Source organism: Exophiala mesophila (genome assembly GCF_000836275.1).
Source record: "Exophiala mesophila strain CBS 40295 unplaced genomic scaffold supercont1.4, whole genome shotgun sequence".
Lineage (NCBI taxonomy): Eukaryota > Fungi > Ascomycota > Eurotiomycetes > Chaetothyriales > Herpotrichiellaceae > Exophiala > Exophiala mesophila.
Genome location: NW_015622507.1, coordinates 2,022,046 through 2,049,953, shown reverse-complemented (window position 1 = coordinate 2,049,953; position 27,908 = coordinate 2,022,046). Strand labels below are relative to the sequence as shown.

At 50.7% G+C, this 27,908-nt stretch overlaps 11 protein-coding genes across 11 annotated transcripts; 7 read left to right on the top strand and 4 right to left on the bottom strand.

Annotated features, from left to right (window-relative positions):
- Positions 1 to 2,750: 2,750 nt before the first annotated feature.
- Positions 2,751 to 6,152, bottom strand: PV10_05901 (uncharacterized protein). Its single transcript, XM_016370636.1, has 2 exons — positions 5,762 to 6,152; positions 2,751 to 5,694 (listed from the first exon to the last, which is right to left on the bottom strand). Exons 1-2 carry the CDS (start codon positions 6,101 to 6,103, stop codon positions 2,866 to 2,868), a joined length of 3,171 nt encoding a protein of 1,056 aa, XP_016222929.1. The 5' UTR covers positions 6,104 to 6,152; the 3' UTR covers positions 2,751 to 2,865.
- A 1,466-nt stretch (positions 6,153 to 7,618) lies between these two features.
- Positions 7,619 to 10,037, top strand: PV10_05900 (uncharacterized protein). The gene is made up of 2 exons (XM_016370635.1): positions 7,619 to 8,309; positions 8,382 to 10,037. Exons 1-2 carry the CDS (start codon positions 8,102 to 8,104, stop codon positions 9,722 to 9,724), a joined length of 1,551 nt encoding a protein of 516 aa, XP_016222928.1. The 5' UTR covers positions 7,619 to 8,101; the 3' UTR covers positions 9,725 to 10,037.
- A 5-nt stretch (positions 10,038 to 10,042) lies between these two features.
- On the bottom strand, positions 10,043 to 11,908 carry PV10_05899 (uncharacterized protein). The gene is made up of 3 exons (XM_016370634.1): positions 11,773 to 11,908; positions 11,653 to 11,721; positions 10,043 to 11,599 (listed from the first exon to the last, which is right to left on the bottom strand). Exons 1-3 carry the CDS (start codon positions 11,773 to 11,775, stop codon positions 10,280 to 10,282), a joined length of 1,392 nt encoding a protein of 463 aa, XP_016222927.1. The 5' UTR covers positions 11,776 to 11,908; the 3' UTR covers positions 10,043 to 10,279.
- Positions 11,909 to 12,213: 305 nt separating this feature from the next.
- On the top strand, positions 12,214 to 13,664 carry PV10_05898 (uncharacterized protein). Its single transcript, XM_016370633.1, has 2 exons — positions 12,214 to 12,914; positions 12,971 to 13,664. The coding sequence occupies exons 1-2, from the start codon at positions 12,660 to 12,662 to the stop codon at positions 13,445 to 13,447; spliced, it is 732 nt and encodes a 243-aa protein (XP_016222926.1). The 5' UTR covers positions 12,214 to 12,659; the 3' UTR covers positions 13,448 to 13,664.
- A 330-nt stretch (positions 13,665 to 13,994) lies between these two features.
- Positions 13,995 to 15,619, top strand: PV10_05897 (uncharacterized protein). Its single transcript, XM_016370632.1, has 2 exons — positions 13,995 to 14,453; positions 14,654 to 15,619. The coding sequence occupies exons 1-2, from the start codon at positions 14,094 to 14,096 to the stop codon at positions 15,503 to 15,505; spliced, it is 1,212 nt and encodes a 403-aa protein (XP_016222925.1). The 5' UTR covers positions 13,995 to 14,093; the 3' UTR covers positions 15,506 to 15,619.
- A 278-nt stretch (positions 15,620 to 15,897) lies between these two features.
- PV10_05896 (uncharacterized protein) lies at positions 15,898 to 17,393 on the top strand. Its single transcript, XM_016370631.1, has 2 exons — positions 15,898 to 16,253; positions 16,323 to 17,393. Exons 1-2 carry the CDS (start codon positions 15,971 to 15,973, stop codon positions 17,120 to 17,122), a joined length of 1,083 nt encoding a protein of 360 aa, XP_016222924.1. The 5' UTR covers positions 15,898 to 15,970; the 3' UTR covers positions 17,123 to 17,393.
- On the bottom strand, positions 17,360 to 19,817 carry PV10_05895 (uncharacterized protein). Its single transcript, XM_016370630.1, has one exon. It carries the CDS (start codon positions 19,394 to 19,396, stop codon positions 17,513 to 17,515), a length of 1,884 nt encoding a protein of 627 aa, XP_016222923.1. The 5' UTR covers positions 19,397 to 19,817; the 3' UTR covers positions 17,360 to 17,512.
- A 772-nt stretch (positions 19,818 to 20,589) lies between these two features.
- On the top strand, positions 20,590 to 22,116 carry PV10_05894 (uncharacterized protein; the record flags this gene model as incomplete). Its single annotated transcript, XM_016370629.1, has 1 exon — positions 20,590 to 22,116. The coding sequence occupies exon 1, from the start codon at positions 20,632 to 20,634 to the stop codon at positions 22,114 to 22,116; it is 1,485 nt and encodes a 494-aa protein (XP_016222922.1). The 5' UTR covers positions 20,590 to 20,631.
- A 283-nt stretch (positions 22,117 to 22,399) lies between these two features.
- PV10_05893 (uncharacterized protein) lies at positions 22,400 to 25,222 on the top strand. Its single transcript, XM_016370628.1, has 2 exons — positions 22,400 to 22,568; positions 22,618 to 25,222. Exons 1-2 carry the CDS (start codon positions 22,491 to 22,493, stop codon positions 24,979 to 24,981), a joined length of 2,442 nt encoding a protein of 813 aa, XP_016222921.1. The 5' UTR covers positions 22,400 to 22,490; the 3' UTR covers positions 24,982 to 25,222.
- A 1-nt stretch (position 25,223) lies between these two features.
- PV10_05892 (ribosomal protein S16) lies at positions 25,224 to 26,236 on the bottom strand. The gene is made up of 2 exons (XM_016370627.1): positions 25,797 to 26,236; positions 25,224 to 25,618 (listed from the first exon to the last, which is right to left on the bottom strand). The coding sequence occupies exons 1-2, from the start codon at positions 26,088 to 26,090 to the stop codon at positions 25,505 to 25,507; spliced, it is 408 nt and encodes a 135-aa protein (XP_016222920.1). The 5' UTR covers positions 26,091 to 26,236; the 3' UTR covers positions 25,224 to 25,504.
- Positions 26,237 to 26,391: 155 nt separating this feature from the next.
- On the top strand, positions 26,392 to 27,773 carry PV10_05891 (YjeF family domain-containing protein). Its single transcript, XM_016370626.1, has 3 exons — positions 26,392 to 26,631; positions 26,813 to 26,924; positions 26,984 to 27,773. The coding sequence occupies exons 1-3, from the start codon at positions 26,554 to 26,556 to the stop codon at positions 27,592 to 27,594; spliced, it is 801 nt and encodes a 266-aa protein (XP_016222919.1). The 5' UTR covers positions 26,392 to 26,553; the 3' UTR covers positions 27,595 to 27,773.
- Positions 27,774 to 27,908: the final 135 nt, after the last annotated feature.

Sequence of the window (27,908 nt, the reverse complement as noted above, 5' to 3'; positions counted from 1 at the left end):
TCAAGAGAGTCAACATTCCCATCAACAGCACCACACCTCCACTCCTGATCGAAGCCATCAAGCAAGACCCCTTCACGGACTCCTCCAAGTATGGTCTCCTCTTCGTCTTCATTGGCATCATCCTGGTGGTTACGACAACTCTGATGCGCATGTATTACTATTGGGGAGACAAAATTCGAACGGCACTGTACAAGGAAGAAGTCATCAATTCGGCCAACGAAGCAATCTCAGCTGGCTTCTCTCCCTACGGTCCCTACGGTTACCATGAGAGTCATGAGCTCCCCAGTGCTATGAGCGATGCCACCGATCTCTCACAACGGCATTTCTTCCCTTCCAAAGGTACTCTCGTCCCCGAAAAACCCAGACGACAAGCTGCCATGTCCGCCATCGCGCCCATCAACAACACCATTGCCTTCTTCCGCTGGATCTTCTATCGACCTGTACCAGCCCTGCGTCTTGGTACATTCACATTCACCTTCCCCTCCCTTGGGGTAGTTGTCGTCATGTCCATCTGTGTGACCGCATCAATGCTCTACTGCTTCCTCCCTCAGCCACTATACTACGCATCCATGTCGTATGGCTCCCCACCACTGGCCATCCGAGCCGGCATGATGTCCGTTTCCTTGATTCCATGGATTGTCGTTCTGGCCACCAAGGCCAACCCAGTTTCTATGCTTACTGGCATCGGTCATGAACGTCTAATTGTTCTGCATCGATGGACTGCCTACCTGTGCGTCCTCTTTGCATTGATCCATGCCATCCCATACTGGGTTCAATCCGCCAGAGACCCAGAGGGCTTTGCCACCTTCAAGCTTTACTTCCACCAGGAGTATTACATCTTCACCACAGGCATTGCTGCTCTTGCTCCACTCCTCTTTCTCGCCTTGCATTCTCTGCCAATCCTCCGAGCCAAAGCCTATGAATTCTTCGTCTTCTTGCACATCCCCTTCGCCTGGGCCTTCATTGGACTCCTGTTCTGGCACTGCAGCAATTTCTTGGCATCATGGGCATATTTGTATACCTCGGTCGCCATAATGGTCATCTCCTTGTTTGTTCGCCTGTTTTTCCTCAACTGGATGAATCCATTCCGTGTTTCGTGGCTCATCGGCGAAGAGTCTGCCGTCACTATTCTTCCAGAAAACGCCATCAAGGTCACCATCCCCACACAGAAACGTTGGAAACCAGGGCAGTATGCTTATCTGAGAATGCCCGGCATCTCCGTATTGGGAAACCACCCCTTCACCATTGCGTCGCTCTGCAGCCTCGACTTTCCCTCGGAATATGGCGAACAATATCGCGACATGACTCTGGTCTTCAGACCATTCCAAGGATTCACCCGCAAGGTCCGTGACACGGCCATCAACAAGGGACCCTACAAGACCTACAGAGCCTTCATTGAAGGGCCCTACGGCGGCATGCAACGCCAAATGGCATCTTTCGACACTGTTGTCTTTTTTGCTGGAGGCAGTGGCATCACCGCCATCACCAGCCAATTGCTCGATCTCATCAAGCGGATGCGTGACGGCAAGGCCACAACTACCAAGGTCTATGTCATCTGGGCCATGAAGCGACCAGAGATCATGGAATGGTTCAAAGAGGAACTACGCATCTGCAGAGAATGTGCACCACCAGGGTCTGTCCAGTGCCATTTCTTCGTCACCGCAGCAAAGAGATATGAACATCTGCCTGAAGTGAAAGAACATCGACTGAGTGGAATCAGAGATAAAATCTCCGGTGCCATTCATAACGCTGGGAGCAAGCGGAATTCGGCTCTGGTCATGATGGAACAGGAACCAGACCTGAAGAAAGAGTTTGAAGACACCATCACAGCCCTTCCACAATCATACATGGCACCCCCTCGTCACCTAACCATCCCCGATCAGGAGTCAGCCAAACGCATGTCTACCATCTCTCAGGCTCAGATCGAAGCGACAAGAGCCTTTGATTTTGGATTTCCCCAAACCCCAACAAAATTCCAGAAAAACCTCATGCGCTTCGCATTTCTCCCCACCAACGTCATCAACAGTCGACGAGATGGCTGGCGAACAGAATACGGACGACCAGACATACCCTATATGCTCAAGGGGATGAGCAGAGAGTTTGGTCGACGAACATGTGTCTACGTGTGTGGACCACCAGAGATGAGAACCGACGTTGCCGGAACGGTAGCAAGACTCCAGAGCGATGTTTGGAGCGATTCCGGAAAGGATGAAATCTTCCTACACGCCGAGAACTACGCAATCTAGGTTGATGACTGCGACACAGTCTTTCTCGTCTCATCACCATTATTACACCTTTGTTGAATTCACCAATTTCGTGGTCAGGTTCGGGTTGTGAGAGTATTTTGGGCTCAGCAAGCGTGGAGTTGGGGAATCCCGAAGGTTTGAGCGTCTGATGACCATGAAAACAAAATTGCACATACACAACACCCAGAGACACAACACGGCGGCAGACGAAGGGAAGAAGGAAGTGTGACCTGCTGCCAGGGACATGATATCGTCCCCCTTTTCATTTCGGTTTCGGTGATGTTGTTTGTTGCAAGCGAGGCGAGAAGAAGTTGAAATGATACCCCCACCTTGAGATATGTATTTATGAGATACCAGTACTTTACAGCAGCCATGTCACCATTTCAGAAGGATGGGGCAGACCTAGAAATCAATCATACGAGGGTGAGAAACTGTCTCACCCTCGCCTTCAATGGCCAAGACCCTATCAAGGATCGATCATGACACGGTGTGGAAGAATGCTTTCTTTAGAAAGAATGTTACTGCGACAATAGACGATGCAAAAGTCATGAAATGTCATTTTCGGAGTGTGTATATCCTGACGGGTGACGAAAGTTGCTGACTCACCCCGCCGAGTGGTCTACTTGCAACTTTGACAGACTTCCCACCGAGCGAGACGACCTATACTCTCACCAGCATTGCGTACGATGCACAGATATTTGACCGTGTGAGAGGTCGGATCCCTGGCAGTAGCAGCATCCTCGACGGCCCAGCCCTCGAGAAGCCGCTGGGCCCAGATACTGCCAATCGCAGTCCCACGACCCTCGGCCAGGTTGTAGCCTCCACTCGTGACAAAGCCCAACAGGTGCTGTCTATCAGGCACAGGAGGGTGCTTGTCCCACGGAGACTCCGGACCCACGACGTTGAACAGAGTGGTCACGGTCTTCAAGTGTGCTGCCTGAGGCTGGAGCTCGGCTTGCACTTGGATTCGAGCATCGGATGATGTTGGTGCTGATGTCGCATTCGCCACTTGCTTGTCCTCGGTCATTTTCTTGTTTTTCGTGCGAGTAAGCTTTGGCGTCTCGCCATCACCGCGGCCGAAAACGCTGTTGGGCCCGAACTTGTCTACAATTTCTTGCGGAGCATTCTTGGGCAGGACATTAATCTGAGCCAATGATTCTCTCAGGTATGCCGATTGTTTCGTCGGAAGGTTGAACCGATTGGTGTGCTGCTTAGGGAGTCGTCCTGACGCTGATGTTGATCTTATGAGGGCTAGCCATGCTTTGCGTATATCGGGGCATTTGGTTGTTGGGGAGGAGGACCTGTCGACAGAGACTCTCGATGAATGGGGCTGAGGAGGTGGCAGATCAGATGATCCCCAGGCCGCTTGGTCGTGCTGAGAAGGATAATCTGAAGCCACACTTCTAGATTCAGCTGCTCCGTTGACTATTGGAGTCGGTAATCGATAAACCCGAGCTCCGGCTGCAGGTGTTCCACGATCCAGAAACGTGATGCGAATGGTGAGGAGGACTGGACTGGATGGCAGTCGATTCAAATCCGGGTGCTTTAGAATTGACACACCCGCGGTGGGATCAAGCTGGGCAAAAGGCGTATCGGGCTTCACCAGAGGAGCATCCACTATCTCAGTATCGGTTTCAGGGCTCGAGGTATTTCTTCTGCGATTGTCTGCTTCTGTGTTATGTGAATTCTCAGCTGCTTTGCGATGGCGCCTTGTGAGCAGCTTTGCAGTATTGTCTGTCGACAGCTGATTGGGATTGGCTGGAGTTGTGAGGTGGCTAGGTGGAGCTTTGCTCTCAAACAAGTATTCCCAGTCACAACACCAGCCTCTTCCCAGCTCTCCTAGTCTTGCATAACCAAGGTCGAGTTTATCCCAGGCAATGCGGTGTTTTGGGGGCCGCCTTATCCACTCATCGAAGCGTTTTTCGCTCTCGGTACGCTCCCAAGCTTTTCCAGCCTCGGTGCCCGGCGCATCAGCTGGAAACCAGGCACTTTGCTGTTCGAACGCCAACTGCTGCTTCTGCTTGAGGCCCCCAAATCGCGGTGTACCTCCAGAGGTTAGCGGATAATACATCAAGGATCGCCAGACCGACTCGACACACTGCCATGGAAGAAGAACGGTCCATGTGCCTTGAGAATGATTGGCAATTCCTTGGGAGGAGTGCTCCGGCCGTGAAGCTATGATTATAACAGGAATATGGGGGTCTGTGCTTTTGGAACTTGGGGCTTGACCTGGGGGGGACAAGGCTTTCCTGCGATTGATCGCCTTTTGGGAAAGCAGGGAATTCACTAGTCTCCAGCGCTCCTTGTGGGATAGAAGAGGGGACGCAGTTGGTGTTTTGTCTGGAGGCCATGAAACCAGTGTCTCGGTCAATGAGTTTTGCATACCATCTGTCGAGCTTTTGAGTTGCTTTGGCGGGTGATGGAGGCGCGAGTCGGTAATACTGAATGACAATACAGCATTCTGAGAGATCGTTGCGGGGTTGGTCAATCCGATCAACGAGGTCCAAGTGGCTGCGTGGACGCTCGGTTTGCCTCGCTCGGGACTCACCGGACGTAAGACGCCGAGGAGGGCATCTGTGGATCCAGGTCCTTGGACGTCGATGCTACCGATCTCGAAGCGGAGATCTTCTACCAAGACCTGGGGCTTTTGAATTTTTGCAGCTTTGAGTATTTCTTCCCAGAAGTGGTGGAAGGCAGAAGGGTGAACTCGAATCAGTAGTTGGTGGTCGAGTCTTGACTTCCCGTTAGGCTTGTCGCTTCCATGTGCCTGGCCATTTTCCGCAGACAACTCGACGTCTGGGTCTTTCTTTTCCGAATTGGAACACCACAGGACAACGGCAGGAGCAATTGGGCGGGTTTTGGCGTCTCGTTCATGAAGCCAGCCTTGGGCGAATCGAGTTCCGGCTTTCCATTTTTTGAGTAGCGCAGACGATGTCAAGTCTGGGTTGAAGGATAGTGCTGAGAGCAATTTCTCTAAGGCGGACAGAGTGCCTCGACAAGAGACTGTGGACATGTAGCTTGAATCCCAAGCAATACATCCGCGGGCTCCTGCGGCGCGATGGCTAGGTCGATAACTCTTCTCCGTGGGTGACAAAGGAATCGCCATTCTCCACAGGGGCTGGGTCGGCCGTGGCATATGAGCTCGCTTTGTATGCCAAAGATGAGTAGGCAACCACGTCTTGTTGACCTGTCTTTTCTTGTATTTTGTGGTAGCCCTCGGTGCCTGAGCGAGTTTGCTCGTCTTGGGTCGCGGAATGTGTGAAAGCGAAACATGGTTCTCGGGGTCTGGCTGGTTCAGGTTGGCTTTGGCTTCTCTCTTTCTCTGGCGAACTGTCTTGGTGTGTCTGTTCATGCTCTGCAGAAGTTTAGCCCTTTCGAGTCTCAGTCGCAATTTGTTGGACGGCTGTCTCGTTCGTTTGTTGACCACTGGAGTGTTGTCTTCCTTCATCTGCGATCCTCCTGGTCAGCCCTATTAGCTCATAACAGAATTGATGTTGAGAAGATAGACAACGAACTTCTCGGATCGCTCGAGGACGCAAGCGTCGGGGAACCTTTTTGGCATTGTGGCTGGCCGTTCTTCTCCTCATATTTCTCGGGACTTGTTGGAAAGCCCTGGTACTAAGGGCCGTTCTTGCCTTTACAATGCTGCGGTCGATAGCATCAAGTTCGAACTCACGAGCCTTGACGAACGATGCGATGTTGAGTTCGCCGGCTGCTGAGAGGGCAGGCTGCGACCTCTGGACGGGTATTGCACGGGCATCGTGGCGTTTGATGCGTTTCTGGGCACTTGAGGATGATGCAGAGTGATTAGGGGCTTGCTTTCGTTTGTGGCCTGCAATTTGGGCATTTTCAGCCATGGTTATGTGATATGGGTATATTCATGCCATCCATGGCTATCAGTCGCGGTATCAAATGACACAATTTTTGGTGAAACGCGACTTTAGGGAAGAACGAGTTGGGGTAAATTCTTGGCAAATATTGTCGCGGTGGGATGGATGATCTGCAAGCGCAATTCATACGGGGGTGGAATCTACCCTTGAAATGCACCTTCCGGCTTGAATGTGATGGATTTACAGAGATGGTGGCAACTAGGATTTTCTTTGTTGATCCTTGTTTAGTAATTGGGGACGAATGACTTGACAGATGGAGCGTTAAATGGCAGCTTTCAGAGACAGAAGAGGATGTTAAAACAGAGACCTAGCGAATGAGTGATTGTGGTTCCACCGTTGGTCCTCCGATTTGTGGATTGTGAAGGTTGTCAACTTGTGATCAACTGGGCGAAAAGCAATGGGGATGCGAGAGTCAGGATGATGCATGCATACTGTGCGTAGGGTAGCACCTAGGTACAATACTCCTTTTGATCGGGTTATGCTGGTGGCTCCTGATCTGTTTGGAATAACATGCTAATGTGCTGTGGCTTGTCTCAGTGCCTCAGCGATTACAGGAGCCAAAGAGGTAACGACCCCTGTGGATGTCTCGGTGCCAATTCATATGGCGCGATACTCCTGGCAAGCATCATTTCCTGTATGAGATGGCTATACGAAGGTTTGCATAGAAGCTCTGGCTTGGAGGGGCGAAAGCAGCCAGTTTAGGAATTCAGCTCGATTGCAGAAGCCACATTAGGTGGAGTTATGAGCATGACCATGGTTGACACAAGTGCTATGTACAGTACATACTAGTCGGTCACCGTGTGAGTAGGCTTCTGACACGATCACTCAACACTACGGATATCTTGACCATCAGGGGAGGCTGGAGGAGCTACGGCAGACTTGGACCCACGTCGGTCGGTCACCGCACCGTCACCGCTTGTTGATCCCATGTGTCCGATTTAAAGAGGCTGATGATGGGAAATGGATGCGCAGCACATATCCACACATTTGAGGCTTGAGGCAACAGACAGCTTCAGTTGTAATTTGGGGAAAGAAAAATGCACATTGGATTAGGAGGGAGGAGCGACCTACGGAGTACTTAGAAAGTATTGATCTTAGGATCTTGGGCAGACGCAAGATGCACCTGGACGATAGGGAAGCAGGTGCTCTTGAGCATCTGATCTGATCTAATTAGGTACCTTATATTTCCTATGCAGATCCACTGCCGATAAGCTCTCGACCAGCAGAGCATCCAGAGCCCCTCGGCCAGCTGCAGCCAACGCCACGCCCTAAAAATCCCAACTTCCAAGCTGTCCAAGGAGCCCAAGCACGCACCCAAGCACCCAAGATCCCCAACTGCCCCCTCGTTTTTCGTTTCTCGTAACGGAGTACTTGTCCCCTCGTCCCCTCATCCGTGTCTGGTGTGTCTGGCCATTTCTTCCATCTCCGCTCCTCTTCTTCTGTCTTATCACTGGCCCTTTTAAATCTTGCTTGTCTGAAGCTGTTTAACCGATGCTAGGTGGCTAGTTGCCCAGTTGCCCATTTTACCCAGACACCCTGACTCCCTTGGGGTGGTGACTTCTTCTCACACAACTTGAAATTTACACCAATCCCGCACCAGCAACATCACCACAACCACCACCACCACACCACCGTTACCAAAATCGTCAACAAGTTTATCCTATCCTCCACCTCCTCCTCCACCTCTCGTCTCTCCTTTGCCTGCCATGCATTAGCGAGAAGTGTGCCATCATCCAGACAAGTCATTCGCTTATTGCTCCTCGACCCCGTACTTAACTTGCGCTCCCAACCGCCCCCTCCACCTCATATTCCTGCAATTGCATTGGCTGCGCTGGTCGCCCATACAACAAATCTCACCAACGCCTATGCTGAACCGACATATTCCCCTCTATTGGCGCTGACTTCAGTCCCCGACTTTGCACTCTATTTCTGGCTCCAGCGACCTTGACTGTCAAAGTCGCAAACATGGAAAAGACTGTGGCCCATGAGACGTCGGACCACTCCAATCTGATCGATCAAGAAAAAGTCCAACAGCCTCCTGTCCAAATGGTGGAACACAGACAGCATGCCCAATCACCATCCCAGAAAACCGTTCTACCACGGTGGCACAAAAAAGGGAAAGAAAGGAGCACCATTGCCTTGATTTGCTCATGGATGGTAGATCACCAAATCAGTAAGTCCTCGAAACTACTCGACGTCGTCAAACCCCATGGCGCAAAGCCTTCATCTTGCTGATCATAGCTAGGTATTTCCTTCTATTCCATATCTCTACTATTCTTCATACACGCATTCATTCCTGATGCTCGACGTCACACCCAAAAATTCTTCCGCATCTCCTACTACAATCCCGCCACTGGCACCTTTGCCCTGGGCTGGGATGATGTTTTCTTCATTTTCTACTGGCTCGTAGTCTTCACTGGCCTGCGCTGCTCCGTCATGGACTACATCCTCACCCCTCTCGCCTCGACCTTAGGCCTCAAGAAAAGGAAGCCAAAGGTCCGATTTTCCGAGCAAGCCTGGATCCTGATTTATTACTCCATGTCCTGGGCCACAGGCATCTATGTCATGTACAACTCAAACTATTGGCTCGACCTCCGTGCCCTATGGAAGGACTGGCCAAGTCGTGAAATGGACGGCCTTGCCAAATGGTATTATCTCGTCCAATTCGGCTTCTGGTTACAACAGATCGTCGTGGTCAACATCGAGGAACGCCGAAAGGATCATTGGCAAATGTTCACCCACCATATCATCACCTGTTGCCTCATCTTTACCTCGTATGGCTACCATCAGTATCGAGTCGGCACCCTTTTTATTTGTCTCATGGACACTGTCGATATTCTCCTCCCCCTTGCCAAAATTCTCAAGTACCTCAAATACGAGACGGCCTGCGATATCGCCTTTGGTGCCTTCATTTTAATCTGGTTCCTCACCCGGCACGTCATATTCATGGCAGTTTTGTACAGCATCTACCATCACATACCTCAGGAAATTCAATACGGCTGCTACCGAGGCAGTGTTGAAACCCTTCAAGGCCCGTTTCCAATCCCAAATGATTGGAGTCACTTGATCCAACCATTCCGTGACCCTGTGGGCTTAGTATGCTGGAATAACAATATCAAATGGGCCTTCTTGGGCGGTCTTGGTGGCCTACAATGCGTTCTTCTCGGCTGGTTCTACATGGTCATCCGCGTTGCCTACAAGGTTGTGACAGGGCAGGGCGCTGAGGACTCACGTTCCGACGATGAAGGTGATGACGAGGAGGAAGCGACAGAGAGCCATAACAAATCTGCTATCGACCATGTCCATGCCAATATGGAGCCACTACCTTTCGTCGAGAAGGAAGTTTTGAGCACGGATCCTGGATTTACTCTGTCACATACAAATGTTCGTTCGCTCCCAAACTCGCGGTCGAAGTCCAAGTCGAGTTCTCCCACCCTCGGCCGAACATCGAGCGTCTCGTCCTCGTCCAGTGCCAGGCGGAAGCACGAATCTGCTCATGCTTCCGGTGTCAACCTCTTGGCTGGCAGCAGCGATCGCAAGGAGCTATTAGGAAGAATCGGATGTGATAAGGGTTCCACGTCCGATTAAAGGTTGGATCATTCGACAAGGCGGATAGGTGTACAAGGACAGTGCAAAGTGCACTGTCGTCTGACGTTCCACTCGTCTGGCCAGGACTGCTGTGGTCTACTGCCCACAGACAGACGCTGACCCTGTGACAAGAACGCCAATCTCCCTGAGAGAGCAGGACAGGAGTGCACATGTTGAGAGTTACCTGATATACACGCGTTTTTACAAGATAGACATGAGATGACCTCAGCCACGTCTGTTGCCGCTCGCAGATGCAATCATCAGCGAGAAGAGTACAGGGAGCGGACGCCAATGACATGACAATGACTCGATATTTTAGTCTCGGATAGCGATACCCTTCCTAAAGACATCTTTCTCAAAGCACTTGTGCACTGCTAGTTTTCATGTTGATGGAAGGCTCAGGATCTGATCCATCTGTGCGGTTTGGTTTTGAAATCTAAGCACCGGTGACCAATTACTGTACAGACCTGGCGGCAAAATTCCAAAGCCGTCACATCTCGTCTATCATCTCCTAGCCTCGTCGAGGCAGAGTCCCACTCGGCGAGATTCAACAACCTACAAATACAATCCCTCCGGCTCTCCCTCGTTCTTAGTCTTCATCACGCTCTCCTTCGCACTTCTGAAATCCGCCATGTTGACTCGCATTCTCCGTTCACGCAGGGCCCGCAGTCCGGCCTCTGAGCAGATGGCCTTGATGTCGGCCCCAGAGAGGTCGTCCTTTTGCGCGATGAACTCGTCCAAGTCCACATCTTCTGCTAGACTCATCTTGCTGGTATGTAGAGTAAAAATCTTCTTCTTGGTGTTGGTGTCGGGGTTTTCGAACAAAATCTTACGATCGATCCGTCCTGGTCGGATGAGAGCAGGGTCGAGAGTGTCAATCTTGTTGGTTGCCATGATGACCTTGACGTCGCCTCTATCGTCAAAGCCGTCAAGCTGATTGAGTAGTTCCAGCATCGTGCGTTGAATCTCTCGCTCGCCACCAGAAGTTGATTCATAACGTTTGGTTCCGATGGCATCAATCTCATCAATAAAGACAATGGCGGGTGCATTCTCCGCGGCGACTTGGAACAGCTGACGGACTAACCGAGGGCCATCTCCAAGATACTTCTGAATAAGCTCAGACCCAACAATACGCAAGAAGGTAGCAGAAGTCTGATTGGCGACGGCTTTGGCGAGCAGAGTTTTACCGGTACCAGGGGCGCCATATAGAATCACGCCTTTTGGAGGCTTGATACCCATCTCTTCGTACAGCTCAGGATGCAGCAACGGTAGTTCAACGGCTTCTCGGACTTCCTGGATTTGCTGTTCGAGACCACCAATGTCGGCATAGGACTCTGTTGGGGCTTTGTCCAACTTCATCACCGAGACCAGCGGGTCGGCGTCATCGGTCAGAACACCCACAACGGACACAGATTTGTGATGGAGCAAGATTGAGGCACCGGGCTCAAGAAGGTCTTTGTCGACAAAGGACATGATGGAGACGTAGTATTCAGGGCCAGTAGCGCTGGAGACAATGGCGTGGTCGTCATCGATCAGCTCCTCCAGGTTGCCAACCCCCATGGGACTTCCGCGCATGTCATCTACTCTGCTTCGTTCATCGGCGTTTCGATCGAGGGCCTCGCCTTCCGCAGCTGCGGCTGCGGGTTGGTTCTGAGCGGCTTTTGACTTTCGAAGGCGTTCTTGGTTCTCAACATACTCTTCTTCGAGAAGAAGATGGTCATGGACACGTTGCATTCTCAGGTATCGCAGCTTGCAACGAGCCGTAGGGTAGATGGTGGGTAGCTTTGCAGCGGCATTTGGACCAGCTTGCTTGCGCTTCTTGCGGCCGATTCTTGTCGTGGGTTGAGGGGGTGGTTCGTACTTGGGCTTATCCTTCTAAATCGCAGTCAGTGAACCATTCAAGCACATAGAGATGAGAAAGCTCATGCCTTTTTATCTTTGTCGTCTTTGCCTCCCTGTCCTGGAGGACCTCCGCCCATCTGCGATTGCTGATTTCCCTAGACAGGCAGTTAGCGAGAGGATGCAGAAAGGAGGGCGATCGATCGTACCATTGTGAATTAGATCAGGAGGTGGGAAACGGGATCGCAAAGGGCGAACACAGATAGAGATGGATGATGAACAGATTGATAGATGGACGGAGAAGGGGAGATGGTGATGGTTGGTAACAGAGGGAGTGATTGATGATTACAAGAGTCCAAGGGCAACAACTAAATCGCAGGTGGCAGTCACAGATGCGTGACGATTGCAGGTCGCGCCTGGCGATGGGCCACTTGCCGCCCAATTAGCGTCAGAAGGATTAGTTGGTTGCTAAAGTACTAGCCTCCAAGACTTTGTCCAGGTATGGCACATAATTATTATTATAGCAGCGACTACTTAGGCACTGGCGCCTGCAACATGGGTTAGGCATCGGTCTTCCTCTGTGCGCGGACCACTGATATTTGAGGACTGAGAACAAGGCTGCGGAAGTCATCTGTACATCCATCTCATCCGTCCACATACACCATCTCACCATATCCATCCTTGCCATTTATTAAGCCACATGCTGGGCAACACGTCTTCCTCGGCTGTGTGACATATTTCTGTTTTGCTTCACTCTCATTTGAACTGTTTGTGTTTGTCTCCCGCTTCACTGCACTCCCTGCGTTCCCTCTTGGGCTACTGTGTGCCTGCGCTCGAGTCCCAACTCTAGTTCCCACATCTTCCATTGATGCGTCGTCCTCCAGATCGACATTGTCTCTGTGACCGTTCATCACTCTTTTTCATTTGACTTCCGGCGCAAGTTGTCGCCTTGAGAAGACTACTCTGCGCCGTCGACCTCCAACTCCTCCTCGTCCTCTGCCTCATTCCCATCCTAGTGCGGGAACAAACATAGCCGCATCTTTCACCAGATCTCTCTGCTCTCAGCGTCAACTTAATCGCTTCGTACTCTAGCAAAATGGCAGGACATAAGGCTCGGCGGATAGCAAAGGATCTGGCGGATATTCGTGCCGACACCAAGTCCCAAATTTTTGCAGAGACGGTCAACGACAGCATCACCAACCTTCGAGGCTCGTTTAAGGGCCCAGAGGGCACACCATACGAAGGAGGAACATATGAAGTGTCGATCACCATCCCAAATGAATACCCCTTCAAGCCGCCCGTCATGAAATTTACCACTCAAATCTGGCACCCCAATATCTCGAGTCAAACCGTAAGTCCTGCAAACCTCCTTAGTCGAGTCACCTGAGATTCTAATAAAACTTTTAGGGTGCTATCTGTCTCGACACACTCGGTACTGGATGGTCACCAGTTCTCACCATCAAATCCGCTTTGATTTCACTACAATCACTACTCAGCTCTCCAGAACCTAAAGATCCTCAAGACGCCGTGGTAGCACAAGAATTGATCAAGCACCCAAAGGAGTTTGAAAGACATGCAAGGGAATGGGCGATCAAATATGCCGGTGCTCCCAAGACCACCCCAGGAGAGAGCAGCGGAGGGAATAATGCTTCCTCACTGGCGGCGGACAGAGCGAACGCTGAGCAAGAGGAAGACGCAAATACGGCGATCTATGATGGCTACAACAAGGAGCTCATTGATCGTTTCGTTTTCATGGGCTTCGATGTGGACAGAGTCGTTGAGGCCTTCAATTATGTCGGCATCGACAGAAATGGTGGCCAGGACTACGAACTAGAGGAGGCTTACATGGGAGATATCACTGCCAGATTATTAGGCGAGCCTTGAACGGCCTCTAATACCTCGATAAGACTCTGAGAGGCAAGGGCAAGGCACAAAAGCACTGGTACCTGACCAAACGTTCGGCTGTATGTCACACAGCAACCGAGATTCGAAATGGCGTCTCAGAGCGTCGAATCCTGGGGTGATTGTAAACCAATGAGACTTTAACGATCCATAAGAAATGATTATGCCTAATTATCAATCCTGCCTGCGCATCCAAGGCGAATAATGAGGGTCTTTATGTCGATTACAGAGTTCCACGATTTGTGGACTGAACATTAAGGGATACGAGTTTTAAATAAAGTCGGTAGCTAAAGCAGCGAGTATTGCGCCTCTTTCGAGTCAAAAGTTATTGACGCTGCTTTAGCAATATCTGCTTGGCACATAAATCCTTCTCAACGGCCCAGCGAAGATCAAACCATGGTTGTTCATTCACAGTCTATCATCTATTTTTGAACAGGATAACTCCTCAGTGGTACTATTTGCGTCTGTTGTTTGCAAGCCAAGCAGCTGATAAGTGACGTACCAACCAAGTCACCTGAGTTGCAGGTCCAGCCGGGCTGTCAGCCAGCCGTGTCCTGGTCATATGGGTCAACACTAAGTCGTACCTCCTGTCATCCACAACAGCTGGCATGAATCGAAACTCCTCAGCATGATTGAAGACGACGCTTATCGGGCGTCCTCCCAATATCGGTACTGGTCATATACGAAGGAATCATTGTCACGAATCCGGCACAACACTAATGACCTAGCCTCTGAGAGGGTTCGCGCCGCTTTTCGAAGGGCTCAGACTGCAGCCAAAACGTCACGCAATGGAGCGGCGGATAGCAATACCGACGCTGATGCTAATGTAGACAATGAGAAGACGCAACTGTCTCCGGACGTCGGCGAGGATTTGGTTGAGATCCAAACTTTGACGGTCGATGAGGAGCTCAAGATCGTGGAGTGGGGGTGTCAGAAGATCATGGACATGGGAGAGGCCATGAACCCAAGAATCCCTACGGCGATCGTGGTACGTTGTCCCTATCAATTACATCCGCCTTTGTGTTATTTGCGGGGACAGGTGAATAGCACGGCACTATCACGTTGCGTCTTCCACTCCAATTCCTCCATCGGCTTACAAAGTCAGCACTGAAGTTCATGTATCCTTCCCTAGCCCACAGTTTTCAAGTCCTCATCCCACTAATCAAACCGGGTCTTATCTACTTCTAGGCCACAGCGATTCAATATCTTCGTCGATTCTACCTCACTAATAGTCCCATGACCTACCACCCGAAACAAATTATGATGTGCGCATTATACCTTGCGACCAAGTCCGACCATTTTTACATTTCTTTGCCACGATTCATCAGTGAACTCGCAAATGTCTCAGAAGACAACGTCAAAGCCCCTGAGTTCCTGCTATTACAGGGTCTACGTTTCACCCTCGATGTGCGGCATCCTATGAAAGGGCTCCAAGGGGGACACATCGAAATGAATGAGATGGCCGAGGAGGGACTTATTCGAGGAATCAAGGGCGAGCGGAGAGATAGGGAGAAGAGGATCGGTGCCGCAGCAGACCAAGCAAAAGAACTCCTGGCCACCGCGGCACAGATGACAGATGCGTATTTCCTCTTCACTCCGGCACAGATCTGGCTGGGGGCAGTCATGGTGGCGGATCGAGAACTTGTGGAGAGATACCTCGACGCCAAAATAGATGGATTGAGAAAGTTACCTTCGGGCATGCTTCCCGTGAACGACGCTGAGGAAGAAAAGGCCAGGGAGGCTTTTAGGACGAAACTCCTCGCCACAATCTCGTCTTGTGCCAGTTTATTGGAGGACTACAAGAGCCCAGACAACGATGCAGCATCAAGAAAGGAGATGAAAAGAATTGGTAAGAAATTGACCGTTTGCCAGAACCCAGAAAAGGTCGATATCGTCGCGGTAGCGAGAGCAAAGGCCGCAGAGAAGAGAGAAGGTGATGCTAGTGACAAAGAAGCAAAGGCAAAGAAGAGGAGATTGGAGAGAGAGAAGAGTGCACGGGATGCCGATGTTTTTGGACCGGATTTGAGGGATTCCAAGTGAACTTGGAATCGTAGTACCACGGAAATACAGGGGTTTGTCACAGATATTGGCCACCATTTGACAAACCCAGAAGAAAGTACTTAGAAATGCAGGAATCACTGCTCTCGCTTGACCTCTGAAGAGAACTCAGCATCTAGAGAGCAGGTAGGGTATGACTTAAATATGCTCAGAGACAGCCAGACTGCGGCCAACTTACGAGGCATACGCTTCATCACGTGTATAAGGACTCACCCTGGTCCATCGCGCCTGCCTGATTGTTTATGCGGTACCTGCTCTCAAATGTATTTGATGCCAAGTCCCACATGTGCGTCTTGCGGCAGGAACGGAGCCCAGGCATGTGCTTCAAATGCTTATGCCCCTCCCCCACCTCAACAATAATAACGTCAACGTGAGTTGAACTTTTCCAGCCGCATCACATAGTGAGCCTTGGTCCCAATCGCATAGAAGAAGCAAGCCGCCAACAGGATGACCACACAAAAGTTCAACGTGGGCATCATTGGCTATGGACTTAGCGCGAAGATATTCCACATACCATTCATCAATGCCGTCGACGACTTCAATCTTTACGCTGTCGTCCAGCGAACTCCCAAGGTAGACGATGATGCAGGTCGCGATAACCCTGGGATTAAAGTCTACCGGTCAGCGGATGAGCTAGTCAATGACAAAAAGGTCGATCTTGTGATTGTCACGACCGCGCCTGAGTCACATCTAACATTGGCCAAGTTAGCACTTCAAGCCAAAAAGCATGGTGAGCTGGGATACCTCCCTACTGCAGGTACCCACGCGACAAACAGAGACAACTAACTCAGAAATACAGTGGTGGTCGAGAAACCATTCACCCCCACTTCAGCAGAGGCACGCGAGCTTGCTGATCTAGCCAAATCTCAAGGTGTCGTCTTGACCGTCTATCAGAACAGACGATTGGATTCCGACTTTTTAACCTTGAAGAAGTTCATCGATGATGGAACCCTTGGGCGGGTGGTCGAATTCGAATCACACTTTGACCGACATCGTCCAGAACCACCCGCTGATAACTGGAAGGCGCATCACGCTCCTGGCACCGGTGCCGTCTACGACCTTGGAACCCACTTGATGGACCAGGTGGTGCATCTATTTGGCATGCCCAAACGCATCACCGGGTTTGTTGGATCTCAACGCGCCGTTAACACAACTGGGTTGGAAGACTCGGCCACAGTGCTCCTGCATTACGACAACCAGCTGCTTGTCACAGTCAAGGCGGGTGTGGTCAGTCCCGAGGTGGAGCAGCTACGCTTCTGGGTTCGAGGCGAAAAGGGATCGTTCAAGAAATTTCATCTCGACCCTCAAGAAGACCAATTGAGGAAAGAGGGCATGAAACCCGGTGATCCAAACTTCGGCATTGAGCAAGAGTCTCACCATGTAGTCTTGAACACGGTCACAGATGGCGTCATCACAAGTCGCAGAGTGCCAACCATTCACCCGCCTCCAACCTACGTCGAGTACTACCGACAGCTAGCGAAAGCCCTTAAAGACCATCAGGCCCCAGCACCTGTCCCAGTGGAAGAAGCTGTCCAAGTCATCCGTCTGGTCGAGTTGGCTCGGCAGAGCTCTACTGAAGGAAGAACGCTAGACGTTTGATATCATGGCTCGATGGCATCTACTTGTCTTGGCTGCAAGTCCTGGGACGTGAAAATGGGTTGCTTCGGTGCAATGTGGAGATAAGTCATAATTCTGGCATGTAAAAGTACTTACACGAAGCCTTACTGCCTTGTTTGATTCACGTGTGTAGTTCTATGAAGCACTAAAGTTGTTGTTATTACTGCCATGACTTGACTGGCAAGGCCAATCACTCAAGGTTTACCACTGCGCATTCAGTCACGGGGAAATTTTGGTTACTGCTCAGCCTGAGAAATTCATTCTTGGTTATATTTGTATCCAAAACATCCTAGACAGGCCTCGGGTGTGACACTCGCTCTCGTCTGCGTCTGCGCACATATGGAGCGACGAAGAGTATAATATCAAATCCCATCATCTCCCCCATCGCCTCCAAAACCTGGTTTCACTCCTCGTGCTGCCACGACCACCAGTTCCAGCCGTTCCTTCAACACCTTTCCTCACCCACAAATAATACACGGGGACTCCACTGGCGACAAAGACGAGAACGATGACGGTTTGAACCGGTTCAGCAATCACTGCTCTAGACACCAGGAAGAGACTGACGCAACAGAATATGATCGGCGTACTGATCCATGTGCGATATGGTCGTTCCAGGTTAGGTTCTCGAATCCGTAGGACAATCAAGCCCAGGACCGTGAGGAAGTAGAATGTGTAGCCGGCTACACCGTAGAAGGTGATTAGAGTGCGGAACTCGCCTACACCGATGTAGACGGTGCTGAGAACCAGATTGAGAAGCATGGCGTTGATAGGGGTGTGGAATGTTCCGATGGAAGAATCGCCAAACAGGCGACTGAAGAATTTGGATATGAAGGAGCGATGACGGAGTTTGTTGAGTTGTACTGGTGGCGTTGGCTCATTGTTGGATGAATAACCGAACCCGATGCGACCAAAAAGTCCAGGGATGTACCCTTCGCGGCCGGCGACGTAGATCAATCGGCCAGAGGTGAAAGTTGTGGCGTTGAGAGCTCCAAAGCATGAGGCGGAGACGATTAGAGCGAGGATGAGAGCGCCGATGGGGCCAAATACTTTCGATCCGAATTGGACCGCCACCGTATTGGTCTTATTGATGGTCTCGAGCGGGAGGACGAAGAAATAGCTGATGTTGGCTAGTAAATAACATCCTATCACGGCAGGCATCGCAGTGTGGATGACTCGTGGGAGATCACGGCTGGGGTTTTTGAACTCGCCCGTCACATAGTTTGTGTTGTCCCAGCCGTCAAAGGCCCAAAGGCCGGCATAAAGAGCAACGGCCCAATCGGAGATGGATTTGCTAGTTCCTTGGAACCAATGATGGGTGCGCCAATCGGTGTTGGCGGGTCCGTTGAAGGACAGTCCTGTGGTGGCGACGATAACGCCAATAATGGTGACGGCGATGAGAGCGACGAACTTGAAGAACATGAACAGATCGCCTAGGCGTGCTGCAAAGCGCGTCGAAACACAATTCAGGAATGTGACCAGTATCAGAGCACCAACGGCGGGGGCCTTGGTGATCCAAGGGTTGATTTCCTCGACTTCCGCCCCAATCGCCGCTCTGACAATGTATTCACCAAAGATGATGGCGATGATGGCTGTGCTCCCGGGCTTGAGGACCAGAATACCCGACCAGGTGAAGAGGAATCCCACCACCTCACCGAAGATTTTTGCTAGATATATCTGAGCACCACCATTCAGGGGGATTGCGCCTCCTAACTCTGCGTACGAGGACGCTCCAGTCCATGCCAGCAGTCCAGAGATTGCCCATACAATGAGAGAGGCCCCAGGGGAGCCTGCGTGGGAGTTGACCTGGGCTGGAGAAGAGAAGATACCAGAACCGATGATCAATCCTACGACAAGAGAGAGACCATTAAGATATGTCAGGGTTTTGTTCTTTTCAAGATTTTGAAGATTGCCGCGTCGTTCGAGGGAAACAGAGGAAGGGTTTCCCAGCGCAGTGTAACCTCCACCGGCAGTCGAGGACAAGGGAAACAATGCAGGGGTAAAATCGAAGGCCGAAGAGACCGAGTATGAACGATCTCTGAGACCCTGACGGATAGCGGGGTTTGCATTGTCTAATGGGTCTTCGTTTTCCAATGACAGCCTTCGCGAAGAAGAGATGCCAGACCTGGAGGAAGAGCCGGAGGTAGGGAGGTCATCGTGATCGGAATCGGCAAGGGAGGCTAATTCGAGAGAGTCCCGTCCTGGGAGGGCTTGGAACGCGCCAGGCCTTTGAGTTTCTGAGAAATCAGGACGGGACATGGTTGTGAGAACAGGGTTCTACCGCGTGCAACAATATCATAGTTTGTGTGAGCCCATGTTGACACTCGTGAGGGCTTTGTCCTTCCAAATATGTGTGGACTCGTTGGGAATGTCTGGCGTATTGTTCGTGTAGGTATATGGGAGCAAGGGATGGTAGTGTTGGGGTTGGGTGCGGTTGAGCCTCTCGCTACTGAGGAGCCAGATCTGTGATGTGATGCACATGGCTGAGAAGGTCGCTCGTGATTACTTGATGCCAAGTTGATTAGGTAATAAGCTTATCGTGATTGGCGCGGCCCACAGGCGACGAGGCTGATGGCCAGCCTTGTCATCGAGTTGAGAGATGAGCTCGAGGAGCAATGAGGTCCACTAGATGGGGTCAATGTAGAACAACAGCTTGTATAAGCCAATATCTAGGATTATCATGATGCCTCTTGATAGTCAGTAGATAAGCCGAGACAACAGCAACCGGTGTGGGAATCAGGAATGGTCTGGGTCACGACTTTTTTGCTGAACACAATACCTTGGTTCAGACGACAGTCTCGAAGACAGAAGACATATGACCTCGGACCAGCACATTGTGGACCTGAGGCTATAATAACTACGTAGTATGCATTTGTTAGGTATATTATATGTCTCAGGATTCAGTGGCGGCTGTGGCGCAATGCCCCGCCCGAGGGCCCCACTGTTGACTCTAGTTTTGCAGTTACGGTCAAACATAACGTTCACTGTGCTTTCGTTTCATCTCTCCCCAACACGTCCACAACTGATGATCCTGAGTTACATGCGAGAGTCATTGCGCTCAGGTACGCGTTACACATGAATTCGACAGGTAACTATCTCACGGTGGACGGCATGCTCCCTCTTTCTGCCGATTCTATTTATGGCCCCTTTTAGAGCATACTATTGGCCTCTGCACGGCCTGGAACAGATGGTCCGTGATGGCACACCAACCAATCCCGTCTGTCCAAGGTCAATAACCTGGTCCGCTTCATAACTGGCTCGCAATACCCGATGCGAGGATTAAAACTACAGTCAATACTTCAATGTCCGAGTCGCAAGTTCTCTTAGCAAGTCTAGGCACCTGAATCAGATGATGGCTCGTTTCAAATTGACAAGTCATCGTGGGGCCACAGGTAACGACTACTTGAAAGGTATGACAGTGTCCACGTATATGGTTTTGCTTCATTCTAGATTTCTGCCACTGCCTCCAACCTGGCCTTTGAGCATTTCACAAAATGTTGCGCTTCAACGTTCCCCTCTCGTTGCTTTTGAGCCCTATGCTTGCTTGGGCAGCTCCCGTGAGTCCATACAGTCAGCTAGAATGGACCCATTGCGAAGCCAACGCAACCAGCACACTCCTCGACTGTGCTACCTTACAGGTGCCCATGAATTGGCTGGATCCCACCGGAGAGCAAATCACACTGGACATCACTCGGTTGAGAACAAACAGTCCTAAGAGAATAGGAAGCCTGTTTGTCAATCCAGGAGGTCCCGGGGGTGCCGCTGCCGAATTATGCGAAGGACAAGCGAGAGATCCAGCTCTCTACAGTCAAACACTCCAGGATCACTACGATATTATATGCCCAGACCCTCGTGGCGTAGGCAAAAGCTCTCGTGTCGAATGCGATCCCGAGCTTTGGGCTGAAACCCCATCCTACTTTGTCGAAGACGAAGCGTCTTTTGAGAAGATTCTCGAATTCAATAAAAGACTAGGTGCCGACTGCTTGAGCCGCACGGGACCCCTCATGGGCTTTGTAGATACAACAAATGCCGCCAAAGACCTGGAAGCCATACGAATCGCCCTTGGGGAAGAAAAGCTGAATTGGCTCGGCTGGTCCTATGGGACTCAACTTGGCGCTGCATATGCCGAGCTTTTTCCCGAAAAGGTCGGAAATATGGTTCTCGATGGCGCGGTGGATCATTCAATGCGAGAATTGGAAGGCTTTGTCATGACCAATTGGGCCATGGAAGACGAAATGAGACGGTTCTTCGACTGGTGCAATTCCAACACCACTTGCGCTATCTATGGTGAGTGGGATTCTGCTGACTTATGGGACGGAATGGTCGCAGAGGCCAATCGAAACCCTATACCGGCTCCCGGATGCCTCCCCGATGCCGATACAGAGAGTGCTGGCAGATGCCAAGCTACTGTGACGGGCTACGATCTTATCTTCAATCTTGAGAACAATTTTATGAGTCCAAACGAATGGATTTGGGTGTCGAATGCGATGAATGAATCGCTAAATGGCAATGCAACACTACTGTCTCGACCCGATCCCGTACCAGGAACCGGCGTGGACTATCCAAATCTCGCCATTGGCTGTCTGGACTGGCAACCCAATTCCACCACGTATGATGAACACATTGCGCTGCAAAATCTGGGCAGTGCCATGTTCCCTCACAACCTCGGAAGTGGCATGTCGATGCAATTCGCCACCACATGTATTGGCTGGCCATTCAAGCCCACCAACCCTCAGCACTGGCTTGATCCTGCCAAAATGGCTTTGGCTCCTCCAATTCTGGTGGTCAATTCAGAGCACGATCCTGCGACGCCAATTTCTTGGGCTCACGGTTTAATGAGACAGATTCCTAAGGGCGTTCTACTTACAAGAACTGGTGATGGACATACAAGTTATATGGACAACTTGGCAGCTCGGGAAATCATGGACGCATTCCTGGTCAATGGGACGTTGCCTGCTCCAAACACGATTGTGGAATAATACCTTTAGATAGACCATTGGTCTCTGGAGACATACATGTATGACATATGAGTTTCGCGCATCTTTCAAGTCCACTCAATATGTAACACATCAGAGATTCCTTCACGATACTGAAACCGGGGTCCATCTGTTTGTCAGTATTAAAAGGCCTACTCCGTATATATGGGGAGAGAGGGGAGGCTCTTGGCCCTCGGCCGCCAAGCGTGACAAGGCTGCGGCTCAGGTACGTCACTGGGGCGAGGCTGCAGATCCATTAATCATTCACTACGTACGGAGTAGTACTACTAAACCAACGCAACGCTTCTCTACCCCGCCAGTCATTTCGTGCGTCGATTTCTTTTTCAGTTTGACAAAGTTGCGATATCCTGCTGAAAATGAGCGGGATGGCGGACCGGTCTGACGCTTTACCAGATTTCAAGCTGAGTGCAGTGCTTGCCGGACATACCTCTGATGTAAGGTGCCCGACTCTTTGCGATCGTGAATGAAGTTGACAAAAGCCAGGTCAGAGCAGTTCTTCTTCCTGACCCATCCTTCGCAATCACTGCCTCGCGCGACGGGTCAACTCGTGTATGGAAACGTGTTTCGACCTCCCCTCCCACCTACGACCCTACCGAATCATCTCAAGGCGCCACCTTCAAGACCTGTCTAGCATACCTTCCACCTTCTAAAGAATACAGTGATGGTCTGATCCTTTCTTCGGGACAAGATGCCATCATTGAGGCACGGCAACCTTCTTCCACAGCGGAGGTCAATGCGGAAGCCATTGCCGTGGGACACAGCCATCAAGTCTGCTCGCTGGATGTAGATGCTGCAGCCCGGTATTTTGTCAGTGGAAGCTGGGACAGTACGGCCAAGTTGTGGGAGGTTGGTCGGTGGGAACCGTCAGTTGATCTACCAGGTCATACGGCCACTGTCTGGGCAGTCCTAGCATACAGCAGGGATACGATCATCACTGGCTGCGCAGATCGAGCGATCAGGGTGTTCGACGAACGAGGAAAATTAATGGCTTCTTGGGACGGCAAAGATATTGTACGAGCATTGACGGCTTTGCCAGAGGGTCACTCCACAGGAGCCGACTTTGCTTCCGCATCCAACGACGGTGTGATACGTCTTTGGACGGTGGGAGGAAAGTTGGTGGCTGAATTGTTTGGCCACGAATCCTTCATCTATTCTCTGGCCACCCTACCCACCGGTGAGATTGTCAGCTCCGGCGAGGACCGATCGGTCAGGATATGGCAGGGAACAAATTGTGTGCAGGTAATCACACTTCCGGCAATTTCAGTCTGGTCTGTATCAACCTCATCGAATGGGGATCTGATCGTAGGATCAAGCGACAAGGTGGCCAGAATTTTCACCCGTGAGCAAGAGAGATTCGCCGACCAGGAAACTCTGACAGAGTTCGTTGAGTCGGTCAAATCTTCTAGTGTTCCACAACAACAAGTGGGCGGTGTCAACATGACTGACCTTCCAGGTCCGGACTTCCTGACACGTAAATCTGGCACGAAAGAGGGACAGAGCCAGATCATTAAAGAAGACGATGGCAGTGCAACGCTGTACCAGTGGTCAATGTCTCAACAAGCCTGGATCAAGATCGGTCAGGTGGTTGATTCTGAAAGTTCTGGTGCGAATAAGACGGCCTACAATGGCAAAGAGTACGACTTTGTTTTCGATATCGACATTGAAGATGGCAAACCCCCTTTGAAGCTCCCTTACAATGTCACACAGAATCCCTATGACGCAGCAACAAAGTTTCTGCAAAATAACGAACTCCCAATGTCGTATCTGGAGGAAACGGCGAATTTCATCATCAAAAACACACAAGGCACCACCCTGGGTGCGTCACAGCCACAAGCACAACCAGTTGGGGCTGATCCCTGGGGTACGGAGAGCAGATACCGACCAGGAGAGGTGCCCACATCTTCGTATCAACCTCGACCAGCAGCCAGCAGAAAGATTCTGCCCCATAAGGAATACCTGTCTATCGTCCTCGGTAAACCAAATGCGGCTCTGGGTCAGATCACAAAGAGAAACAACGAATACATTGGCACCACAAGTGTCTTATCCGCGACCGAGGTTCAGCATTTACTCGACATCTCTCAACAATTAGAAAAGTACAACTTTCAAGGAAAGCCGTCCTTGCCCACCACACCAGCCCTTCAATCCTCCATCACATCTCTCGTCAAGATCGTCACTCGGTGGGACCCTCCTTCAAATCGTCTGGCAGGTTTGGACCTTCTCCGCTTCATTGCCGCAGCAGCCAAGGACTTCCCAGGTACCAATGACGACATTGACATCGTCGCTGGTATTCTTTCCTCTGGCATTTTTGACGCAGACCTTGTCAAGACCAACAACAAATTAGCGATGATAGCAATCCGCTTCTTCTCAAATGCCTTGTATGGTTCGGAATCCTCTCGAGAACTCATCAAAGAGCATCTGGAAAGTATTCTTGAGAGCCTCAAGCCTCTGAGCAGTCTCATTGCATCTGATGTCTCGGTCGCGGTGGCTCTGACGACACTTTATCTCAACCTTGCGGTCTTGATAACAACAGACAAGAGCAGTGACTCAGATACCTACGCACCATATGGCCTGGCCTTGATTGAAGAGACCTCCAAAATCTTGTCCTCCAGTCCATCCGTCAATCATACTGCGTCAGCCACTCCAGCCGCACAAACAACGGAGCCGGCGTACCGAGCGATAGTGGCGCTGGGAACCGTGTTGATTGGACTGAAGCGAGAAGACCTATCCTCTGCCGCCAAAGACAACTTCGATGTTCCTTCTACATTGGCGCAATTGAAGACGAAAAAGTACTTGGATGAACCTCGGTTCCAGACCGCAGTGGGAGAGATCCAAGGTGCCTTACGCTAAATAAGATTGATGTATCTTTGCAATCGGGCGGACCCTGTCACGGTTTGCAGGTGTTTCGTGCATGGCCACTGTCTTGACGATGGCTTTCAGGTCGACACCTCGGGGTTTGACGACATCATTGCACCTAGACTCTTGACGAAAGATGCCAGTAGTTTGGCGTAGCATAGCATAGCGTGTCGCGGCAGTCCGTCGACCTCGCCTTTCAGCATCATGATATCAATAAGATCACCAAAAGGAATTGGCTTGCGTTCAACAATGCGGATGGGGTATAGCATGATATATTAGTAGATATCCACCTATTTCCAAACCCCCATGGGCTCTCAAGTAGAGTTTGAACCCGCTTCAGCTACGCTTTGGCCTCGTCTTCACGCTCATTCTCAATATGTTGTACAAGGGTGCGTCTTTTTCTTGTCAAAAGGAGACAACCCTCCAAGTTCGATCCCAGAACTCCACGCTATGCAGTTTTCACACACCTCATTCAACGGATGCAGCTCTATCTTCAGCTTCGTCGCCCAACGTCTCGTTAGGCTTTTTGCGGTTGGGGCTTTTTGGTGGTTTTGGATGTAGGCTCAGTAGGCTGTACATTATTGGAAGCCAGTCTCTTCTGTAATGACGGTTTCGGCTCCATCATGCCAATCTGTATAGCGAAGACAAGTCGCGTCAGTATACCGGAGCCATTTCCAGGAAGTGTAGCCTGAAGGGAGGAGGACATGATCAGGGAACAAGCTCGTGACAGCTTCTTAATCCGCACGGCTTGACCAACAAACCCCCAGTAACCCAGGAAGACGAATCAATCCATAACACTATTCACTTACCAGACAAAGGAGCTTCTCAACAGGCTCAGTAGGTTGCGCACCCACACCCAACCAGTATTTTGTCCTGGTTATATCCAACTGAATATCTTTAAACTTGCGTGCCTGGAACTTTTCCCCATTCGGTAGATATTCGGGCGTGTTGGGTGTGGCCAAAGGGGTTTGAGGGATGGGATTGTAGGTTCCTAGGACTTCCATTGGTTTGGAACCCCGAGCTGTCTTTGCTTGGGACAGGACAATATTGTAAACCGGTTGGCGTACGTTGCCGAAACGGGCAAGACGGATGCGAAGCACCATGGTGGACGGAGAGTAAGTCGGAACTCGCTGGGAAGAGAGAATGAGGAAGAGGAGAGGTAGAGCGAGTCTTTGGGTCGGTGTCGTGTGATGCTCTATGCGGTCGTCGTGTGGTTTTCTGGTGGTGATTGATTCCAATTCGCAGCTTGATGGGAAAGAAACGCGGAGAGAAAGAACTACCCACGTTCAACGTTGTAAATCCTTGCTGAACTCCGATTGGTTAGGATGCATCGACCGCCAAGAAATGACGGATGTACTACAACAGCGCCATGTCCATCCTCACGCCATCCCATATGCATGATGGCAACAATTTTGCCGCAACTTGTATGTACATGATTTGGTCTCCTCTTTGGCTTCCCGAATGCAACTTTGTTAAAAAATCAAGGATTGGTTCAAAGAGCCAGTTCTGTCCACTGTAACGAGATCTTTCGCCCCTCGGTCATCCTCCCTCAAACGTGACTGCCGTATGCTTCCTCGACTTGTACCTCGCGCATCATTGAAATCAATTCTCACTCTGCAAAGATTTTCCAAGATGACGCTAAAGGTAAGTTGGTCTCAGATATGTCTTTCTGGCTCTCAGGGTCCTAAAGTGGCCATGATTAATACTTGAGGTTTTGTGCTTTCTGGACAGAAACACCTCCGAGTGTATGGTGCATTATCGCATTGTTATACCATGACCTGTATCCGTTGGAACTCTCAAGTCTAACGTTGAAATTTCGAAACAGACTCTCGGGGCCAAGAAAGCTGCAGAGCTTGACAAGGATCTCATGAGTGAGGATGGCGGCTTCAGTATTGACCAGTTGATGGAGTTGGCCGGCTTGAGCGTTTCACAGGCAGGTATGAGATTCAGCACGTATGATCTTGTTTATCCGGCTGAGGTTTTCGGTATCATGCAGTCTACAAAGTCCATCCACCGTCTTCCGGCTCGGCCATCCTGATTGCCTGTGGACCTGGCAATAATGGCGGCGATGGATTGGTTGCTGCCCGCCATCTCTTTCACTATGGCTACAAGCCAACCATATACTACCCCAAGCCAACCAAACAACCGATATTCACCGGTCTGGTCAAGCAACTCCACAATCTATCCATCCCATTCCTTTCAACTCCTGAAGATTTCACCTCGGCGCTAAAATCTACCGACTTAATCGTCGATTCACTCTTCGGCTTCTCTTTCCACCCACCTGTCAGGTCACCATTCGATGTCGTTTTGTCCAGTATCATCGATTCAAACAAACCAGTCCTCAGCGTGGACATTCCATCTAGTTGGGATGTCGAGTCTGGACCACCGGAGAAGGGACAGATAGGAGACAAATTCATGCCCGAGTATATGATCAGTCTTACGGCGGCGAAGCCATGTGTCAAATGGTTCAAAGGAAAGAAGCATTTCATCGGTGGAAGGTTTCTCAGTCAGCAAGTGGCTGACAAGTATGGCATAGAGGTCCCCTCTTACCAGGGTTTGGACCAAGTTGTTGAGATCGAGGTAGTTAGGGAGGTGGAGAAGCTGTGAGTAATATCAATCAAGCATGCAAAATTGATTCGCAAGATTGTGGCATCCAATCCACGTAACAGCGGATCAATGGACGGAGTATTGGTCATTATATATGAGATTCTGGCGCTCCTTCCACTATTCAGCCGTTCAAGGACAAATGGGATGCGCTAGACGGGTCTTCATTCCATATATGAGCATCTTGAGCTAAAGTACATTTCCCATTTGTTAAAGGATGCGATGTTCGGTAAAGTAGCACCTTCACGAAGGACGTTTGAAGGAGGTAACCAGGGAGCCTTGCGCCACTCCACGTGCATGTGCCAAGGCTGTCTCCC

Excerpts from the sequence above, each read along its gene's own strand:
- PV10_05901 (XM_016370636.1), bottom strand. The coding sequence starts at position 6,103 with ATGGCTGAAAATGCCCAAATTGCAGGCCACAAACGAAAGCAAGCCCCT. Across the intron at positions 5,695-5,761 it reads GTCCTCGAGCGATCCGAGAA|ATGAAGGAAGACAACACTCC; the intron begins GTTCGTTGTCTA and ends GGAGGATCGCAG.
- PV10_05900 (XM_016370635.1), top strand. The coding sequence starts at position 8,102 with ATGGAAAAGACTGTGGCCCATGAGACGTCGGACCACTCCAATCTGATC. Across the intron at positions 8,310-8,381 it reads GATGGTAGATCACCAAATCA|GTATTTCCTTCTATTCCATA; the intron begins GTAAGTCCTCGA and ends GATCATAGCTAG.
- PV10_05899 (XM_016370634.1), bottom strand. Across the intron at positions 11,600-11,652 it reads AAGACGACAAAGATAAAAAG|AAGGATAAGCCCAAGTACGA; the intron begins GCATGAGCTTTC and ends ACTGCGATTTAG.
- PV10_05898 (XM_016370633.1), top strand. The coding sequence starts at position 12,660 with ATGGCAGGACATAAGGCTCGGCGGATAGCAAAGGATCTGGCGGATATT. Across the intron at positions 12,915-12,970 it reads CCAATATCTCGAGTCAAACC|GGTGCTATCTGTCTCGACAC; the intron begins GTAAGTCCTGCA and ends TAAAACTTTTAG.
- PV10_05897 (XM_016370632.1), top strand. The coding sequence starts at position 14,094 with ATGATTGAAGACGACGCTTATCGGGCGTCCTCCCAATATCGGTACTGG. Across the intron at positions 14,454-14,653 it reads GAATCCCTACGGCGATCGTG|GCCACAGCGATTCAATATCT; the intron begins GTACGTTGTCCC and ends ATCTACTTCTAG.
- PV10_05896 (XM_016370631.1), top strand. The coding sequence starts at position 15,971 with ATGACCACACAAAAGTTCAACGTGGGCATCATTGGCTATGGACTTAGC. Across the intron at positions 16,254-16,322 it reads ACTTCAAGCCAAAAAGCATG|TGGTGGTCGAGAAACCATTC; the intron begins GTGAGCTGGGAT and ends TCAGAAATACAG.
- PV10_05895 (XM_016370630.1), bottom strand. The coding sequence starts at position 19,396 with ATGTCCCGTCCTGATTTCTCAGAAACTCAAAGGCCTGGCGCGTTCCAA.
- PV10_05893 (XM_016370628.1), top strand. The coding sequence starts at position 22,491 with ATGAGCGGGATGGCGGACCGGTCTGACGCTTTACCAGATTTCAAGCTG. Across the intron at positions 22,569-22,617 it reads TTGCCGGACATACCTCTGAT|GTCAGAGCAGTTCTTCTTCC; the intron begins GTAAGGTGCCCG and ends GACAAAAGCCAG.
- PV10_05892 (XM_016370627.1), bottom strand. The coding sequence starts at position 26,090 with ATGGTGCTTCGCATCCGTCTTGCCCGTTTCGGCAACGTACGCCAACCG. Across the intron at positions 25,619-25,796 it reads TTGAGAAGCTCCTTTGTCTG|ATTGGCATGATGGAGCCGAA; the intron begins GTAAGTGAATAG and ends TTCGCTATACAG.
- PV10_05891 (XM_016370626.1), top strand. The coding sequence starts at position 26,554 with ATGCTTCCTCGACTTGTACCTCGCGCATCATTGAAATCAATTCTCACT. Across the intron at positions 26,632-26,812 it reads TTTCCAAGATGACGCTAAAG|ACTCTCGGGGCCAAGAAAGC; the intron begins GTAAGTTGGTCT and ends ATTTCGAAACAG. Across the intron at positions 26,925-26,983 it reads CTTGAGCGTTTCACAGGCAG|TCTACAAAGTCCATCCACCG; the intron begins GTATGAGATTCA and ends GGTATCATGCAG.